At 48.2% G+C, this 20417-nt stretch overlaps 1 protein-coding gene across 5 annotated transcripts in view; it reads right to left on the bottom strand.

Annotated features, from left to right (window-relative positions):
- Positions 1 to 9298: 9298 nt before the first annotated feature.
- Positions 9299 to 20417, bottom strand: part of TCEA3 (transcription elongation factor A3) — a 46288-nt gene continuing 35169 nt past the window's right edge. For 4 of the 5 annotated variants that reach the window (XM_050792114.1, XM_050792095.1, XM_050792130.1 and 1 more), the window contains 3 exons: positions 15322 to 15468; positions 12334 to 12405; positions 9299 to 9720 (listed from right to left, as the gene is read on the bottom strand). In XM_050792114.1, coding sequence (XP_050648071.1) covers positions 9712 to 9720; positions 12334 to 12405; positions 15322 to 15468 — 228 coding nt within the window. In that variant the 3' untranslated portion in view covers positions 9299 to 9711. The remainder of the gene's footprint in view (positions 9721 to 12333; positions 12406 to 15321; positions 15469 to 20417) is intronic. The other variant, XM_050792104.1, reaches the window with a different exon arrangement.

Genomic DNA, 20417 nt, shown 5'->3' on the forward strand with positions numbered 1-20417 from the left:
ATTTAGTATTGTTTAAAGACGCCTACTTAAAGACGTCAAACAGACCCATACTCACTGAACCCGATTCTATACCAGCTACTGAGCTGGGAAATAGGACATCACCCCTCACAACGACTGCAGGGCTGCTGCATGGACTAAATGTGAGAATGGTACAGAGGAGGGCCTTGGCATACCATGGCCATCACTATTATGGGGCAGGGAAAACACATCACACATGTTCTGTGAGGTGAACATATTGCAAAGTGGCTCAAAGCATGACCTGGGCTCTGGGTTCAAATCCAGGTTCTTTCTCTAAAAACAAATTATTTGACTCACACCTGTAATCTTAGCACTTTGGGAGGCCAAGGTGGGCGGATCATGAAGTCGGGAGTTCGAGACAAGCCTGACCAACATGGTGAAACCTGTATCTACTAAAAATACAAAAATTAACTGGGCATGGTGGCGTGGGCCTGTCATCCCAGCTACTCAGGAGACTGAGACAGGAGAATTGCTTGAACCCGGGAGGTGGAGGTTGCAGTGAGGCAAGATTGTGCCACTGTACTCCAGCCTGGATGACAGTGAGATTCCGTATTCCGTCTCAAAAAAAAAATTACTCTCAGAACCTTGGTTTTCTCAGTCTGTAAAGACTAAAATAATACAAATTCATAGAAAGTAGAATAGTGCTTTCCAGGGCTTGAGGGGAGGAGGAAATGAGTTATTTAAGGAGTGTAAAGGTTCAGTTTGCAAGATGAAGAGTTCTAGAGACTGGTTGTACAACAATATGAATGTACTTAACCCTACTGAGCTATATAGTTAAACATTATTAAGATGGACTGGGCACAGTGGCACATGCCTGTAATCCGAGCACTTTGGGAGGCCGAGGAGGGTGGATCACGTGAAGCTGAGAGTTCCAGACCAGCCTGGCCAACATGTTGAAACCCCATCTCTACTAAAAATACAAAAGTTAGCTAGGCCCGGTGGTGTGCACCTGTAATCTCAGCTACTCAGAAGGCTGAGGCACGAGAATCACTTGAACCCAGGAGGCAGAGGTTGTAGTGAGCCGAGATTGCGCTACTGCTCTCCTGTCTGGGCGACAGAGACTATCTCAAAATAAATTTTTAAAAACTGCTAAGATGGTTTATGTTATGTGTAGTTTACTACAATTTTTTAAAAAGAGTATAATAATAGTAACCTAGTTCATGAGGTCAGAGGGCTCATTGAGGCAATCAATGTAAAGTGCTACCCTGCACTCATAGTAACAACCGTAGCTAATATTAGTAACAACTAATCAGTCACTCTGTGTCAGGCCTGATTCTGCTGCTCTGTTTGTATTAACTAAATGAATCCTCACAACAATCCTCTGAGCTAGGAGCTCTTATTACCACTGTTTTACCGATGAAACTAGAAGCATGCAGAAATTGTATAATGTGCCCAAGATATTCAGCTAGTAAATGCTCAGTGATTAATAGATATTACTCACACTGTCATACAAAAATTTTAAAGGAATCATCATCATCATCATCATGGTTGAATGCAATGTGTGCTACGAGAATTTCTCGATGCTGTGGGAGTTCTAAGGAACCGTCTCGCGTTGCTAGGGGATTAGAGACCTCATAAGAAGATGTGCATCTGAGGTGAGCCTTGAAGAATGGATAAGATTTGGATCCGGCTGGGGAAAAGGAAGCAATACAGGCAGTCACAAATGAGAAGGTCCATTGGGTATTCAAACACAGGGCAAATATCTCCTTTAGCCTGGAGCATAAGGGACAGCAGGGACGATGAACCACCAAAGCCAAGCAGAGGGCAAGGGCCCATTGGCGCAGTCAGACTTAAAAGCCTCTAGGTCCCCCTGCCTTCCCCCAAAAAAGGCAGAGGGCAGACAGAGCTTTGAAAATCAAACCAGGCCGGGCGCGGTGGCTCAAGACTGTAATCCCAGCACTTTGGGAGGCCGAGGCGGGTGGATCACAAGGTCAGGAGATCGAGACTATCCTGGCTAACATGGTGAAACCCCGTCTCTACTAAAAATACAAAAAAAAAACTAGCCAGGCGTGGTGGCGGGCGCCTGTAGTCTCAGCTACTTGGGAGGCTGAGGCGGGAGAATGGCGTGAACCTGGGAGGCGGAGCTTGCAGTGAGCCGAGATCACGCCACTGCACTCCAGCCTGGGAGACACAGCAAGACTCCGTCTCAAAAAAAAAAAAAAAAAAAAAAAAAAAATCAAACCAAATAGTTGAGTTTTGATAGCTGGTGGAACCTGCTGAAGACAGGGAATGACACTCAGAGCCAGGTAGGGTAGATGCAGGGAAGATAGTGCTCTGAGTTGGGGGATCAGTAGAAGACCTTTGCACCAGTCCTAGAAAAAAGAAAACCTCCATCTTGACTAACACGGTGAAACCCCGTCTCTACTAAAAAAAAAAAAAAAAAAAAAAAAAAAAAAAAAAAAAAAATTAGCCAAGCGTGATGGCGGGCACCTGTAGTCCCAGCTACTCGGGAGGCTGAGGCAGGAGAATGGTATGAACCCGGGAGGCAGAGCTTGCAGTGAGTGGAGATCGCACCACTGCACTCCAGCCTGGGCGAGAGTGAGACTCCATCTCAAGAAAAAAAAGAAAACCTGAAAGGCTGTGATGACAGTGATGGGAATGGAGATAAGGGTTGGTGAAGGGAGAGACTCTAGAATTGGGAAATAAGTGAAGAGGACAAGGGGAAAGGGTCACAGATGGTTTTAAGGAATGAATTAGCTGATAAATAGGAAAGACAGAAGAGGGGACCAAAGAAAGAAAAGATGCATGGGGTGCAGTGGCTCGGTGGCTCAGTGGCTCAAACCTGTGATCTCAACACTTTGGGAGGCCCAGGTGGGAGGATCGCTTGAGGTCAGGAGTTGGAGACCAGGCTTGGTAACATAGGGAGACCCCCCCGCCGAGTGCCCATCTCTATAGATTTTTTTTTTTTTTTTGAGACAGTGTCTCACTCTGTCACCCAGGCTGGAGTGCAGTGGCACTTCACTGCAACCTCCACCTCCCAGGTTCAAGCGATTCTTGTGCCTCAGCCTTCTGAGTAGCTGGGATTACAGGCATGCGCCACTGTGACTGGGTAATTTTTGTATTTTTAGTAGATGTTTAGTACATGTTGGCAGGCTGGTCTCAAACTCCTGACCTCAGGTGATCTGCCCACCTCGGCCTCCCAAAGTGCTGGGATTACAGGCACGAGCCACCGTGCCTGACAAAAGAAAAAAAAATTAGCCAGATGTGGTAGCATGTGCCTGTAGTCCCAGCTACTCAGGAAGCTGAGGTGGGAGGATCACTTAAGCCTACGAGTTCAAGACTGCAGTGACCTATGATCACACCACTGCACTCTAGCCCAGGCAACAGAGTGAGACCCTGTCTCTCAAAAAACAAACAAACAAAATGGCGGGGTATGGTGGCTCACACCTGTAATCCCAGCACTTTGGGAGGCTGAGGTGGGAGGATCACTCAAGCACAGGAGTTCGAGACCAGCCTGGAAAACACAGCGAGATTTCATCTCTACAAATAAAAAAAAATTAGCCGGGGTGGTGGTGTATACCTGTGGTTCTAGCTACTTGGGAGGCAAAGGTGGGAGGATCACTTGATCCTCAAGGCTTCGGTGAGCTGTGATTGCACCACTGCATTCCAACCTGGGTGACGGGATGAGACCCTATCTCAAAAAAATTATTTTTAAATTAAAAAACAGAGATGTGAGTTCAGTTTCAGATTAACTGGATTATAGTATTGAGAGGGTCAGTGGGGTGCTTGCGAGGAGGTATCCAAAGAGGCATTTGGCAATGTAAGTCTTGAACTAAAGAAAAACCGGGGCTAATGAGAGATTTGGTAGTCTGGATGAAAATACTAAGAAAGACTTCTCATCCTGTACATATTTTAGGTTCCTGGAACCTTTTGAAGACACCCAAATTGGCCATAGGATCTTGAACCATCTTCCATTCTTCCATTTTCAGGTTTTTGTTTGTTTGTTTGTTTGTTTGAGGTGGAGTCTCGCTCTTGTCACCCAGGTTGGAGTGCAGTGGCAATCTCGGCTCACTGCAACCTCTGCCTCCTGGGTTCAAGTGATTCTCCTGCCTCAGCCTCCAGAGTAGCTGGGATTACAGGCATGCGCCACCTTGCCCAGCTATTTTTTTGTTTGTTTTTGTATTTTTAATAGGGATGGGGTTTCACCATGTTGCCCAGGCTGGTGTCGAACTCCTGACCTCAAGTGATCTGCCCACCTGGACTCCTAAAGTGCTGGGATTATAGGCATGAGCCACCGCACCCAGCCTATTTTCAAGTTCTTTTGGCCATAACATTCTGGTGAGCTCTTTCATTCCAAGCATGTTGCCTGTTTCGCCTCACTTGACCTTGTCTTTTTCCTCCCATACGGTAAGCACCTCCCCTCCCTTCGGAGGCCCTCCTGGGTGGCAGAAGTGAACGCTAACTCGCTTGTAGTTCGCACCTTCTTCATCTCTGGTTATGAAGGAGATGGGGTTAAACCACGTGTTCCAGCCAACAGCGTGTGGAAAGACTGTGACAAGGAGGAGCACAGCATGTCGTGAAGAACTGAGAGAAGGCCAGTGTGATTGCAGCACAAAGTGCGGGGGCGGGCGAGGCACAGGCCCGCCCTGCAGGGCCTTGTAGACCTTGCCAAGAGCAGTGGTGGGGGAAGTGGGGGAGGAGGGTTTTAAATGGGAGTGTAGAGTGGGAGACTCTAAGGATCAGTTTTACGATGTGGAAAAGCCAGTTCCGGTCAGTTGTCATGGAGAGCATGAATTGGAGTGGATCCAGAGTGGACACGGGAAGGCCTACAGGGAGGGTTTTGCCGCCTGCTGATGACAGTCTGTAGCCTGTTCATACTCTTTTGTGTCCTTTTGTGAATGTGAATGTATACTGTATAGATGTGTGGACTTGAGCTGACTTGTTCTTTTGCTGTTTAATCTGACTCATCTCCTTTGTAAACAGTAAGGTTATTGAGGGTGAAGATCAGTTTTCTTCTTTTTTTTTTTCTGTGCTCTAAATCCCTATGCGATGACACAGGAAACACAATGTATATTTAGATTGTGACTACTGAAAATCGCCCCAAGGTGCCGCGTTTAAAAAACTCACCCAAGGTTGGCTGGGCGCGGTGGCTCACACCTGTAATCCCAGCACTTTGGGAGGCCGAGGCGGGCGGATCATGAGGTCAGGAGTTCAAGACCAGCCTGACCAACATGGTGAAACCCCATTTCTACTAAAAATACAAAAAAAAAAAAAAAAAAAAATTAGCCAGGTGTGGTGGCAGGCGCCTGTAATCTCAGCTGCCTGGGAGGCTGAGGCAGGAAAATTGCTTGAACCCGGGAGGTGGAGGTTGCAGTGAGCCGATATAGCGCCCCTACACTCCAGCCTGGGCGACAGTGCAAGACTCTGTCTCCAAAAAAAAAAAAAAAAAGCCTCACTCAAGGCCAGGCATGGTGCTTCATGCCTCTAATCCCAGCACTTTGGGAGGCCGAGGCGGGCAGATCCCCTGAGGTCAGGAGTTTGAGACCAGCCTGGCCAACATGGTGAAACCCCATCTCTATTGAAAGTACAAAAATTAGCCGGGTGTGGTGGTTCCAGTACTGGGGTTCCAGTACTTGGGAGGCTGAGGCAGGAGAATCTCTTGAACCCGGGAGATGGAGGTTGCAGTGAGCCGAGATCACGCCAGCCTGGGTGACAGAGCACTCCAGCCCGGGCAACAGAGCAAGACTCTGTCTCGAAACAAAACAAAACAAAACTCACCCAAAAGTAACCTTTATTGGACTCATTAAATTGACAGTGGTTGCTTTTTGTTCTGCTTTTGGTTTCTAGACATTTGGATGGAGGATTAGATAATACAGAGAAAAATCTGGACATCTAAGGCCTTCCTACTCCAAGTGTGGTCTGTGGACCAGCTGCATTGGGTTAGAAATGAAAAATCAGGCCGGGCGCGGTGGCTCAAGCCTGTAATCCCAGCACTTTGGGAGGCCGAGGCGGGCGGATCACAAGGTCAGGAGATCGAGACCACAGTGAAACCCCGTCTCTACTAAAAATACAAAAAATTAGCCGGGCGCGGTGGCGGGCGCCTGTAGTCCCAGCTACTCAGGAGGCTGAGGCAGGAGAATGGCGGGAACCCGGGAGGCGGAGCTTGCAGTGAGCCGAGATCGCGCCTGGGCAACAGTGTGAGACTCCGTCTCAAAAAAAAAAAAAAAAAAGAAATGAAAAATCAGCTGGGTGCGCTGGCTCATGCCTGTAATCCCAGCACTTTGAGAGGCTGAGGCAGGAGGATTGCTTGAGCCCAGGAGTTTGAGACCAGCCTCGACTACATAGGGAGACCCCATCTCTATAAAAAATAAAAAATTAGCCAGGTGTGGTGGTGCACGCCTGTAGCCCCAGATACTCCAGAGGCTGAGGTGGAAGGATCGCCTGACCCTAGGAGGTCAAGTCCACAGTGAGCCATGATGGCGTTACTGCACTCCAGTCTGGAGTCTGGGCAACAGAGTGAAACCCTGTCTTAAAAAAAAAAAAAAAAGAGAGAAAGGAAAGAAAGAAATGAACAATCTCAAGGCCCACCCCAGACCCATTGAATTGGAATCTGCATTTCAGTACAATCCCCAGTGAATTCTCACCTGTATTAAAGTTTAAGAAACATCTGGGTTTCTTTTTTTTTTTTTTTTTTTTTTTTTTGAGACGGAGTCTCGCTCTGTAGCCCAGGCTGGAGTGCAGTGGCCGGATCTCAGCTCACTGCAAGCTCCGCCTCCCGGGTTCACGCCATTCTCCGGCCTCAGCCTCCCGAGTAGCTGGGACTACAGGCGCTGCCACCTCGCCCGGCTATTTTTTGTATTTCTTAGTAGAGACGGGGTTTCACCGTGTTAGCCAGGATGGTCTCGATCTCCTGACCTCGTGATCCGCCCATCTCGGCCTCCCAAAGTGCTGGGATTACAGGCTTGAGCCACCGCGCCCGGCCGAAACATCTGGGTTTCTAAGCAACATCCCCCTGCATGTCTGTGGATAATATAGGTCCCTCAGATGTATGTGGCATTTATCGCATCCCATCTGTTGTGGAAATCTGTGCCTATGGTTTCTTTCCCTGCCAGGTTGTGACTTCCTGGAAGGTAGGGGCTGATCGCTGTGTATAGCTCTGGATCTCTTTTTTTTTTTTTTTTTTGAGACGGAGTCTCGCTCTGTCGCCCAGTGGCGCGATCTCGGCTCACTGCAAGCTCCACCTCCTGGGTTTATGCCATTCTCCTGCCTCAGCCTCCCGAGTAGCTGGGACTACAGGCGCCCGCCACCATGCCCAGCTAGTTTTTTGCTATTTTATTTTAGTAGAGACGGGGTTTCACCGAGTTAGCCAGGATGGTCTCGATCTCCTGACCTCGTGATCCGCCCGTCTCGGCCTCCCAAAGTGCTGGGATTACAGGCTTGAGCCACCGCGCCTGGCCAGCTCTGGATGTCTTATAGCACAATGATAGCAAGCAGAAGACCTGGGTCTCTGTCCTGGCTCTGCCATTTATGAGCTCTTTGTCTTGTATCATCTGTGATTTTCGATCTTTCCAAGGAAGGGATTCATCCCAAATCTAACTTTAAAACTCAGAGACAGACCAGGTGCAGTGGCTCACGTCTGTAATCCCAGCACTTTGGGAGGCCAAGGTGGGTGGATCACCTGAGGTCAGGAGTTCGAGACCAGCCTGGCCAACATGGTAAAACCCCGTCTCTACTAAAAATACAAAAAAAAAAAAAAAAAAAAAAAAAATTAGCGAGGTGTGGTGGCGGGGGCCTGTAATCCCAGCTACTCAGGAGGCTGAGGCAGGAGAATTGCTTGAACCCAGGAGGCAGAGCGTACAGTGAGCCAAGATCGTGCCATTTCACCCCAACCTGGGCAACAAGAAACTCCGTCTCAAACAGAAACAAAAATGTCAAAGATGAAGCCGGGCACAGTGGCTAAATCCCAGAACTTTGGGAGGCCAAAGTGGGTGGATCATTTGAGGTCAGGAATTCAAGACTAGCCTGGCCAACATGGTGAAACCCTGTCTGTAATAAAAATACAAAAACTAACTGGTGGTAATGGTGCGCGCCTGTAATCCCAGCTACTCAGGAGACTGAGGCAGGAGAATCGCTTGAACCTGGGAGGCGGAGGTTGCGGTGAGCCAAGATTGTGCCACTGCACTCCAGTCTGGCGATAGAGAGACCCTATCTCAAAAATAAATAAATAAATAAATAGAAATAAATAAATAAAAGTCAAAGACGGTGGAAGACTCCTGTACCTAGTTTATTTCCCGGCTTCATCTACAGGAGAAGGCACTTATGGATGGAAGGAAGAAGACAGTAACCAATTCTAAAGTAAATGATGTCCAGGGTATATGAGGAACTTGGGTTGTAGTTGCCCCAACAGCTTCCCCAAGGCTTTTCTAGAAGTTTCTAGCTTTACCGAAAGTTCCTGTCAGCATCAAAAGCAAGCCAAGGCCAGGCATGGTGGCTCACACCTGTAATCCCACCACTTTGGGAGGTCGAGGAGGGTGGATCACTTGAGCCCAGGAATTCGAGACTAGCCTGGCCATCAGGGCAAAAACCTGTCTCTACTAAAAATATAAAAAATTAGCCAGGGTTGATGGCTCATGCCTATAGTCCCAGCTACTCAGGAGGCTAAGACAGGAGAATTGCTTGAACCTAGGAGGTGGAAATTGCAGTGAGCCGAGATCACACCACTGCATTCCAGCCTCTAAAAAAGAAAAACAAAAACAAAAAAAGCAAGCCAATAATTATCATGGGAGAAGCATGGCAAAGTCTCTGTGCTCTGCAGATGTCTTGTGAAGCTCAGGTCACAGATGGAGCTGTGAGGAACACATTGCTAGGGCCTGGGTGGGTTCTGAGGCTCAGGACTTTCAAGGGGCCATGGAAGTCAGAGTGCTGCTGTAATCTTCACTCAGAAAGCCCAGCTCAAGAGGATTTGTTCCCTGCCTAGAGGGATATGATCTGGAGTCCTCAAAAGCCCCCACAGCCAGCTGTGAACAGGGAATAGCAAAGAGTTTGGGAAGAGATGAGGAAAGAGTAGGGAAGAAATATTTCTATTAGGCTACTGCAAAAGTAATTGCAAAAACCGCAATTACTTTTGCTGCAACCTAGTACATAGTATGGAAGTAATATCTGCTGAAGCCAAACGGTGTATCAGCTGTTCTGCACGTGTGACTCTGAAGTCGGGGGGCGGGTGAGCTTTGTGTTGATCTGGCATTTTTCAATTCAGAAAAAGGCTGGGAGATCCCAATGGGAGAGAAGGAACTCAAAGCAAAGGTCTGCCAGCCTACCGTCAAAGATACGACACCTCAGGTCTAACGCGCTGCAGTTTTATTTTTTCTTTTTCTTTTATTTTTGTAGAGATGGGGTCTTGCTATGTTGCCCGGGCTGGACTCAAACTTCTGGGGTCAAGTGATTCTCCCACCTCAGTCTCCAGGAGTTTGCATATTACAGCCATGAGCCACTGTGCCTGGTCCTCTGCAGTTTCTACAAGAGGTTCATCAATAAGATTCTCAGCATCATACTCCAATTAGGCTCCCCACTTAACCAATTGTTTCTAATGACCAATTATTAATTTGCAAGAGAATTCTTCCTCCAACTCATACCACCCCACTCAGAGTTCAGTATCTTCCTTCACTTTAATTTTTATTGCTTCTCCAGTTTAGACAGTTCAGCGCTTCCTCTTTGTTCTTCCTCACCTTGTTCATGGCGGTCCTGGCTGTTCCATCAGCAGAACTACAAAACCAGAAAGGCAACAAAATTTGAAAGGTTTCTCAGTATCCTCCAAGGAGGCTGTGGGGGAATATGAAAAAGAAGGTGGTGTCTGGAGCCACACAGACCAGAGTCCAAAGCCCAGCTCTGCCATTATTAGCTGTGTGATCTTGAACATATCACTCACCTGTAAAATGAGCTGATAATGCTGGTGAATGTGAGAATGATATCAGGTAATAAATGAATGGCGATTCGGTGCCAGGAATGTGCTGAGCTCTCAATTTATGATCAAGAACATCACTGGGATGACTACTAACAGGTTAGACTGTTAGTAGCCTAACAGTCTACTACTAACTTGGTTAGACTTTCAGTCTCCCACGTGGTAACAGAGACCATCTGGAAGTGTGTTCAGAAGCCTGTAGTTGTAACCTCTAGTGGATCCTGTCCCTCCAACTAGGAGGAATCAAGGAGGAGGAGCTGGATTTAGAGCATTCAGAATGTCCTTTCTCTAACAGTAACAAAATCACAAGAGCTACATTTATTGAGCATTTACTCTGTGCTAGGCAGTATTAACATGTATTAACTCATTTCCCCCTTACAATCACTCTGTGAGGTAGGCACTAATATCACTCCCAATTTTTTTTTTTTCTGAGACGGAGTTTCACTTGTCACCCAGGTTGGAGTGCAATGGCAAGATCTTGGCTCACCATAACCTCTGCCTCCCGAGTTCAAGCGATTCTCCTGCCTCACTCTCCTGAGTAGCTGGGATTACAGGCATGTGTCACCACACTTGGCTAATTTTGTATTTTTAGTAGAGACAGAGTTTCTCCATGTTGGTTGGGCTGTCTCAAACTCCTGACCTCAGGTGATCCACTGGCCTCCCAAAGTGCTGGGATTACAGGTATGAGCCACTATGCCCGGCCTATCACTCCCATTTTACAGGTAAGGAAGCAGATCAGAGAGGTTAAGCGAGTTGCTCAAACTCCCATAATACTAATAGATGGCATACCCAAAACAGTAAGAATAGTGGTTTTATGTACCAGGTATGTCTGTGCTCAGGGCCTTTTTTTTTTTTTTTTTTTTTTTTTTTGTATGGTTGTATAATTTGTTGACTGCACAAAAGAGCCTGGCCAAAGGGGCAAGCTGAGGCTGAAACTTAGCCCGTGCTCTATTTGCTCTGTACCCTGGCATGAGGCTGTGTCACCTGGAGGAAGGGACACCTTTTCCTAATTTGACAAAGATGCCATATGAGCTCTCAAGGGCCTGTTAATGCTTTACATGTGTTACCTTCTCTAATCCTCAGAACAGCTCTGTGGGCTAGATATGAATACCCTCATTTTATAGATGAGGAAATCCAGGCTTAGTGAGCTCAAGTCACTGAGCTAAGTCACTTTGTAAGGGGTAAAGCTAGGATTCGAGCCTGATGCCAAATCCCATGCTCTAAACCAGTAGGCCACTATACTGACCCCATCCCTAAGTGCTCAATAAGTGAAAAAAGAAAAAATACATAATCATCTGGTTTTTACCTTTAAAAATATGGCAGTTCTAATGAGGCCCCAGTAAGGACTACTGAGGTCCTTAGTAAGAAAAAGAATTGATCAGGAAGTCGGAGCATCAGCTTTCAGTGCTCCAAACTGTGGCTTTATGCTTATTAACTATTTCTGTATTTCAATTTCCCTGTCTGAAAGTAAGAATAACATTATAAAGGAACCATTCTTGTAGTTGTTTGCAAAGTGTTTATGCATACGTAATAATCCTCATGTCAAAATGATCCTCACATCATCAACCCTGGGAGAAAGGCATTATTATTCCTCTTTCGCTCAAGGAGGTGAGTAACACGCTCAGGGTGAGAAGCGCAGAATGGCACCTGAAGCCAGGGATCCTGACTTGTCTTGTACTCCTTGCTAAGTACCTTAGAACTTCTGGAGCACCTGTAGCCTGCCTGGTGGCCCAGACATCACATGGTGCACATACACGTCGGATAGCAGTTGGAAACTGACATTAGTCACGTGACCACACTCTGTTCCTTCAGGAGACTTGGCAGGAAGGAGCACTCTGGGAGGAGTCTTTGCTTGGCTCCCATGCCTGAAAACAACACTTCTGCCTTTGCAGGAGCTGGGGCGGTCTGAGTTACAGACTTGGGTAATGTAAGACTTCCAGAGCTTCCTTAGGAGGGAAGGATGACCTGGTGGCATTTAGGGTCAACTCCTTTCTGACAGGGCTCAGCCTTCCTGTTTCCCATCCCCGGCTGTGGCCAGGTTCAAAGGAAATACCATCTGTGGAAGCACTTTCCAAAGAGGCATGGTCCAAGTGCAGAATGTTTTTCCTCTCCTCTGTGGATCTCAGGAAGCCAATTCCATCTGTGCTCGAATGACAGACTTGCTCATCCTGTGATAAAATGTGGGCTGCTGCCCCCACCCCAGCTTGGTGCCCTTCTAAAATGAAAACATGCCTGTGTGTTCTCTTCCCACCTCCCCAACAGCAATCCGCCACTATCTCTGGCTCTGCAGGCCTACTCTGTGCAGGCTGGCAAGCGCTGCCATGCACAAGGCCCCTTCTGGGATGTGGGTATGCTATGCCTTATGCGGGCAAGGTATGGGGATGACAGGGAAGGGGGAAATATATAAACAAACAGACCTTCCAGCGATTGCCACATTCATTGCATAAGACAAAGGTAGTCATGGGCTCATCAGCACTGCGTGTCTGCACCTGAGAGAGAGAAGAACCACTCATGAAGTCACTTCGCTGTTCTAGGACCTGCCATGGCTCCCACTGTCTTTGGGAGTAGGTCCAAATCCCAGAGGTTGGCACTGATATTCCCACCCCATGTTGGCAATTTCCTTATCACTGACAGCTCCATAATATTAGTATCATGCTTTCCTCTCCTCTGGCAGTCCATCAGCTCACTCCCAGTATCTTACTGGCTTAACCTGGCCTTTTGTACTTTCACTCTTTGTTTTTGTTGTTGTCGTTGTTTGTTTGTTTTTTGTTTTGTTTTGTTTTTGACACTGCAGTCTCGCTCTGTTGCCCAGGCTGGAGTGCCGTGGTGCCATCTCGGCTCACTGCAACCTTTGCCTCCTGGGTTCAAGTGATTCTCCTGCCTCAGCCTCCTGAATAGCTGGGATTACAGGCGCCCACCACCATGCCCAGCTAATTTGGACTTTCACTCTTGTTGATCACTCTTGTTGATCTTTCATAACAGATCTCTCTTCTCTTGCCTCAAGACTTATCTCCTACAGGAAGTATTCCCTGACTCACCCCTGAACACACCCTACTGGACACACTCACTGGAGTGAGCTGCAAGCAGGCTTAGTGGTCTAGTTCATCTTCCTTATTTTACTGGTGGAAGACCTGAGGCCCAGAGAGGAAAAGGGACCTAAATATCTTTGGGACTATTTAATATTATGTTTTCTCATCCTCTTAGCCTCATCATTCAGGTGCAGGAACTGGGTATCCCACAGTAAAGCCCTGGCATTTCCAGATTTAACAGCTCCTGTTCTGGTTTCCTAAGGCCAACCTTGGCTGGCCATGACATGTAGCAAGTCATTACTTTGCTGACAATCAGATATGAATGATGTCAGCTGGGAATCTGTGGTGTGGGACGAGTTATGCCCGCCACCCTCCTTGAGTGAGCCCCAGCAGCCCAGCAGTCTGCCAGGCATACACAGCTTAGCGCAGCCTGGTCACGGGATAGCAGTGACAAGCAGAAAGAAAACTTTGCTAGTGGGCAGTTTACTTCTAGAAAGAAGTGAGGCACAGGAAGTGCATCACTCCACATGGAAAGGTGCTTGGGAGAGAGCAGAAGCTTGCACAAACATCTCCGAATTCCAGACCTGGAATTCTCCAAGGGACTCCTCCAGAATGACAAGGCTGACTGCATTTCTGCCCTGGCCACAGAATGCCGCAGGCAAGGTGCCCTTGATAAATGGTGTGTGCCGAACAGACGGAGAACTCTGAATAGAGTTCTAGAATAACTAGACGCCAGTGAGAATCCAAGGATATTTGTGCTGTAAGGGCGTACCATGTGCAACCCAGAAAGAGGAGGCCATTCTCTGGTTTTAAGAGAAGGGGCCTCGGCTGGGCGCGGTGGCTCAAGCCTGTAATCCCAGCACTTTGGGAGGCCGAGACGGGTGGATCACGAGGTCAGGAGATCGAGACCATCCTGGCTAACCCGGTGAAACCCCGTCTCTACTAAAAAAATACAAAAAACTAGCCGGGCGAGGTGGCGGGCGCCTGTAGTCCCAGCTACTCGGGAGGCTGAGGCAGGAGAATGGCGTAAACCCGGGAGGCGGAGCTTGCAGTGAGCTGAGATCCGGCCACTGCACTCCAGCCTGGGTGACAGAGCGAGACTCCGTCTCAAAAAAAAAAAAAAAAAAAAAAAAAAAAGAAGGGGCCTCCACAGCCTTCCCAAGTTCCCCATGCCAAGACAATTGTCTTCAACTGTAGGAATCAGAGCTAAAGCCCTTAGGCTTTATTGACCAAGTTAGCTGGATTGCAGGCAGAAAGGTCTGGATCTGGTTTATTACTATCTCTGACACTAGCCTGCTCTGCCACCTTGGGCAAGGCTAAAAAGCCCATCTGTGGCTTGTGTGGGCCTCAGTTTCCCTGGGAGTGTAATGAGGGAGCTGGGTTTCACATTGCCAAGTTCCCTTTCAACTGTCTGGGACTCTTCAGCCGCCATGAGTCTGATTCTTCTTCTTGTCACTTCAGGGCAGATGACAACACACTGACCACGCCTCATAGACACATAGTGGGATGATTCTAAACTCAGAACATTGTCCAGAAGCCACAGATGCATCACGTTAGTGTACCAAGGCTCGCCCTTCTCTCTGCAGCCTGAAGATTTTTTAAGGTTTTCTTTGTTTTGTTGAGACAGGGTCTCGTTCTGTCACCCAGGCAGGAGTGCAGTGGTGCAATCACGGCTCACTGCAGCCTCAGTTCACTGGAGCCTCAACCTCCTGGGCTCCAGTGATTCTCATGCCTCATCACCACCCATTCCCCCTCGCATCCAGTAGCTGGGACTACAGGCATGCACCACCAAGCCTGGCTAATTTTTGTATTTTTAGTAAAGATGACGTTTCACCACGTTGCCCAGGCTGCACTCAAACTCCCAGGTTCAAGCTATCTGCCTGCCTCGGCCTCTCAAAAGTGCTGAGATTACAGGTGTAAGCCACTGAGCTGGCCCAGCCTAGAGAGGTTTTTTTGTTGTTGTTTGTTTGTTTTGAGACAGAGTCTCACTCTGTCGCCCAGGCTGGAGTACAGTAGTGCAATCTTGGCTCACTGTAGGCTCCGCCTCCCAGGTTCCAGTGATTCTCCTGCCTCAGCCTCCAGGGTAGCTGGGATTACAGGCATGTGCCACTATGCCTGGCTAATTTTTGTATTTTTAGTAGAGATGGGATTTCACCATGTTGGCCAGGCTGGTCTCGAACTCCTGACCTCAGGTGATCCACTCACCTTGGCCTCCCAAAGTGCTGGGATTACAGACGTAAGCCACTGCACCCGGCCAAGCTTAGAGAGTTTTAACCCTTTCTCCCCTCTGGCTCTTCCCTAAGCTTCTCTCTGATTTTCCATCTGTCTGCCCCTGCGGCCTCCTGCACCTCCAGCCCATCCCCTCACTGTCCATACCTGGTTATAGGTGCAGTTCTTCTTCTTGCATTTGCTGCACTGGAAGAGGTCAGTGGTGGTGCCGCCGGTCTTGGCCATCTGGTGCTCACGGATGGCCTCCTGAGTCATGGCATTCCTCAACTCCCTCAGTTCATCACTGGCCATTTCCTGGAGAAAAAAAGAGCTTGCCCTTCAGGGCTGAGGGGTCACAGGGGCCCTGCCCCACACCCAGTTTCTAGAGAGCCTGAACAGAAGAGGAGCTAACATGCTTTACTGACTGCAAGGAGCTGGAGGGAGGCCTGGATTCCAGGTCCTGCCCCAGCTGGGAGAAAGCTGTCCCCGCAGAGTCCCCTGCCACCCATGACTGGAAGGTCATAAAGCACATTTAGGAGAGCAGCAGGCAAACAGCCTCTGCCCGAGGACGAGCACTCTTGTGTACATTTCTTCAGATCTGGGGCTCATCCTGCCTGCCAGGACCTTGGCCTTGGCCTGAAGCCTCCTGCTTGAGCTGCTTGATCACTGCCACCTGGTCTATGATGTTCCCCTTAGCCTTCCTCTCTGGACTTGACCCAGTGCTCTTTTACGCTGTGATCACTGCCCTGCTGTTCTGCTTCATGGGAACCCTGGCACAACTACCCATGACTTGCTGCTGCTACCCCCGCCCTGAAGCTCCTGGGCTCACACAACTAACTGCTCATCTGTGAGCATGCATCACCCACGCCTTTGCCTTCTCTGTCCATCTCCCTGGCCACTTGTCTCCCCTTAAGCCTCTGCCAGATGAGAGCAGAGAGGGTGACAGTCAAACTGCAGAGAGCTCTAGTTAAGGGTTGGTGGAAGGGGAAGGAGGGTGGCTGACGCGAATGTCAAATGAGGATTTTAAACATTTTTTTTTGAGATGGAGTCTCGCTCTGTCACCAGGCTGGAGTGCAGTGGTGCTATCTCAGCTCACCGCAACCTCCACCTCCCGGGTTCAAGCGATTCTGCCTCAGCCTCCTGAGTAGCTGGGACTACAGGCGCCTGCCACCATGCCCAGCTAATTTTTATATTTTTTGTAGAGATGGAGTTTCATCATGTTGGTCAGGATGGTCTCGATCTCCTGACCTCGTGATCCACCCGCTTCGGCCTCCCAAAGTGCTGGGATTACAGGTGTGAACCACCACCCCTGTCCTAAACATTTTCATTGTTGCTATCTGTCAGGACTCCTTAAACCATGGAGACGAAAGCTGGCATAAAGGTCAAAGCATTTTAGTGTGCTCACCTTTCATGATAACCACTTAGGCTTCTTGATAAAATGCAGATTCCTATGAATCTGAATTGCTAAGGGCAGGCCCAGGAATATGCATTTTTAAAAGTTATTTATTTATTTATTTATTTATTTATTTATTTTTGGGACAGGGTCTTGCTGTCACCTAGGCTGGAGTGCAGTGGTGCGATGACTCACAGCAGCCTCAACCTCCCCAGGCTCAAGTGATTCTCCCACCTCAGTCTCCCAAGTAGCTGGGACTATAGGCATGCACCACCAAACCTGGTTTATTTTTTGGTAGAGATGGGGTTTTACCACATTGCCCAGGCTGGTCTCCTGAGCTCAAGCTATCTGCCTACTCTGTACTCCCGAAGTGCTGGGATTACAGGCGTGAGCCATTGTGGCTGGCCAGAATATGCATTTTCACTAGTGTCCTCAAGTTATTCTGGTACATATTAATTTTTAAATTCCTAGTGTGTTAAATTCAAAGGCTAGGCCCTAACCAATGGCAGGAAAATATAGAAAAACAAGTCAATGAAAGTCATTTACCCATATGAGTAAAAAGTAGCTGACTTTAATTTGGGGGGATTTTCCAGAGCACAAAGCATTTGCCCATTCAAAATTTACTGGATGTGGCCGGGTGCAGTGGCTTACGCCTGTAATCCCAGCACTTTGGGAGGCCGAGACGGGTGGATCACCTGAGGTCAGGAGTTCAGGACCAGCCAGGCCAACATGGTGAAACCCCATCTGTACTAAAAATACAAAAAAATTAGCTGGGCGTGGTGGCGGGCACCTGTAATCCCAGCTACTCCGGAGGCTGAGACAGGACAATTGCTTGAACCTGGGAAGTGTAGGTTGCAGTGAGCTGAGACTGCACCATTGCACTCCAGCCTGGGCAACAAGAGCAAGAGTCCATCTTAAAAAAAAAAAAAAAAAAAAAAAGCCAGGCGTGGTGGTGCATGCCTGTAATCTCAGCTATTCAGGAGGCTGAGGCAGGAGAACTGCTTGAACCTGGGAGGTGGAGAGTGCAGTGAGCCGAGATTGCGTCACTGCACTCCAGCCTGGGCGACAGAGAAAGACTCCATCTCAAAAAACAAAACCAAAATCTACTGGATGCCAATTTATTGAATGCCTTTAACTATATCAGTTAAATCAGTAAATCAGCTTTGGTTGTGGGGATGCCTCGATTTGTAGCGTTTGTCAGCTTCCAGGGGACAAAATGCTATGGTCAATGGGACAAAATTCCTGGCCAATTTCAAGCTGCTAATGTGATATAACTGAACGCAGAGTTGGGAAGAGCTACACATCACCAGCTCCCTTGAGCTGGTAGGAGCTAGCTCAAGCATGCTACTGCCTCTGAGTCCAACAGATTCAAAAAGGAAGATCTGGTTCCTCCTCCCAAGTAGTGCTAATCTGGTAGGGTAGCTAAGCATTTACATAGGATTGCAAGAGAGGGAAGGAAGTACTAAAGCCAAGGTATATAAAGTGCAGGGGAAAGCAGCAGGGTATGGTGGTTAACTGTTTGGGGTCTGGTGGGTCATGAAGAAGCTAGTACTTTAACCAGTCTTGAAAGATAGGAGTTCCCGGGGTGGGTGGTGGCACATTCCAGACAAATAAAACAGCAGGGCCAGGCACAGTGGCTCACACATGTAATCCCAGCACTCTGGGAAGCCGAGGCGGGCAGATCACCTGAGGTCAGGAGTTTGAGACCAACCTGACCAACATGGCGAAACTTCGTCTCTAGTAAAAATAGAAAAATTAGCCAGGCATGATTACATGGTTACATGGTTACAGGTGCATGCCTGTAGTCCCAACTACTTGGGAGGCTGAGGCAGGAGAATCTCTTGAACCTGGGAGGTGGAGGTTGCAGTGAGCTGAGATCATGCCATTGCACTCCAACCTGGGTGACAGCCAGACTCCATCTCAAAAGAAAAACAAAACAAAACAAAACAAACAAACAAACAAACAACAAAACCCAAAAAAACAGCAGACACAAAAGATCAGAGGACAAGAATAGCACGTTTGGGTAAAAGTATTTGGGGTAGGTTCAAGTCGAGTGCGGGAGATGTGGCTGGAGGTCAGATTGTGAAAGGAAGGTCTTGTGTGCCAGCTGAGAAATAGAGAACAGAAAAATCTATCCAGCCACACGCCAATCCATTTACTTCTCTGCCCTGCCTCATTAGAATGAGGCAGCATCAGAGACACGGAGAATAGGTACAATACTGTAGAAAATAAGGTAGAAAATGAGGGCAATGAGAGTCAGAGACCACAATTCGATCCCTATTTGTTGAGCCCTGTGATGTACCAGACACTGTTGTCAGTGCTGGGTGGACTGTGAATGTTGGTTCTCGGGGCACTGACAGGATGGTATGTCCACTCAGCAGTGCTCATGGGTGTCTCGGAACCTACTCCATTCTTTGCTATGTCTGGGTAGGGAAGAAAAGAGAAGAAGGAAGAATGAGGGAGTCAGATGAACAAGGAAAGAGGCATAAAAAGGGAGTCGGGGAAGGGAATGCTGAGAGAGACACCGTCCGCATGGGTCCTGATGGGAGCTTCCCAGCACAGCAGGCAGCCCAAGCCCAAGCTAAGATTTTTCTTTTTTTTTCTTTTCTTTTCTTTTTTTTTGAGACGGAGTCTCACTCTGTCGCCCAGGCTGGGAGTGCAGTGGCAGGATCTCAGCTTACTGCAACCTCTGCCTCCTGGGTTCAAACGATTCTCCTGCCTCAGCCTCCCGAGTAGCTGAGACTACAGGTGTGTGCCACCACACCCGGTTAATTTTTGTATTTTTAGTAGAGACAGGGTTTTGCCATCTTGATCTCCTGAACTCAGGAGTTCTGCCCAACTCGGCCTCCCAAAGTGCTGGGATTACAAGCATGAGCCACCTCACCCGGCCTGTTGAAATCCTAACCCCAAGGTAAGGGTTATTAGGGGGTCTTTGGGAGGTGATTAGCTCTCAAGGGCAGAGCCCTGGTGCAGGGGATTAGTGCCCCTCTAATAGGAGCCTGAGAAAGACCCCTCCACCATGTGAGGTTACAGTGAGAAGATGGCTGTCTATGAGGAAGCAGGCCCTCACTAGACACTGAGTCTGCTGGTGCCCTGATCTTGCACTGTCCAATCTCTAGAGATGTGAGAACTAGGCCAGGCACGATGGCTCACACCTATAATCTCAGCACTTTGGGAGGCTGAGGCGGGTGGATCACCTGAGGTCAGGAGTTCAAGACCAGCCTGGCCAACATGGTGAAACCCCGTCTCTACTAAGAATACAAAAATTAGCCGGCCGTGGTGGCACGCACCTGTAATCCCAGCTATCAGGGAGGTTGAGGCAGGAGAATCGCTTGAACCTGGGAGGCGGAGGCTGCAGTGAGCCCAGATTGTGCCACTACACTCCAACCTGGGCAAAAGAGTGAGACTCCATCTCAAAAAAAAAAACACACAAAAAAACAAGCAAACAAACAAACAACAGAAATGTGAGGAATAAATGCCTGTTGTTTATAAACCACCCAGGCGATGGTATTTCGTTATAGCAGTCTGAACTGACGAAAGACACACTGTAAAGCCAAGTTGCAATTTATAACTCCAGGCATATGCTGCTATCTACCCAAAAAGATCAGATCTTTAAATCAGGCAGAAAGATAACCCTGGTCTACCTGTGCCAAGTTCCCCATCTTATCCTAACGCCAAGGCTCTTCGCTGTTTGTTTTGGGTATTTGAGGAAAACAGTGAACCCTCTCCTCAGAAGAATGTACGTACACACACTACATAACACAGACACACACTTCCACATGCCACACATACACACACCACACATGCCACACATATGCTAATCACACACCACACACATACTTCACATGACACATCATACACACACACTCCA

The sequence above is a fragment of the Macaca thibetana genome, chromosome 1, assembly GCF_024542745.1.
Source record: "Macaca thibetana thibetana isolate TM-01 chromosome 1, ASM2454274v1, whole genome shotgun sequence".
NCBI lineage: Eukaryota > Metazoa > Chordata > Mammalia > Primates > Cercopithecidae > Macaca > Macaca thibetana.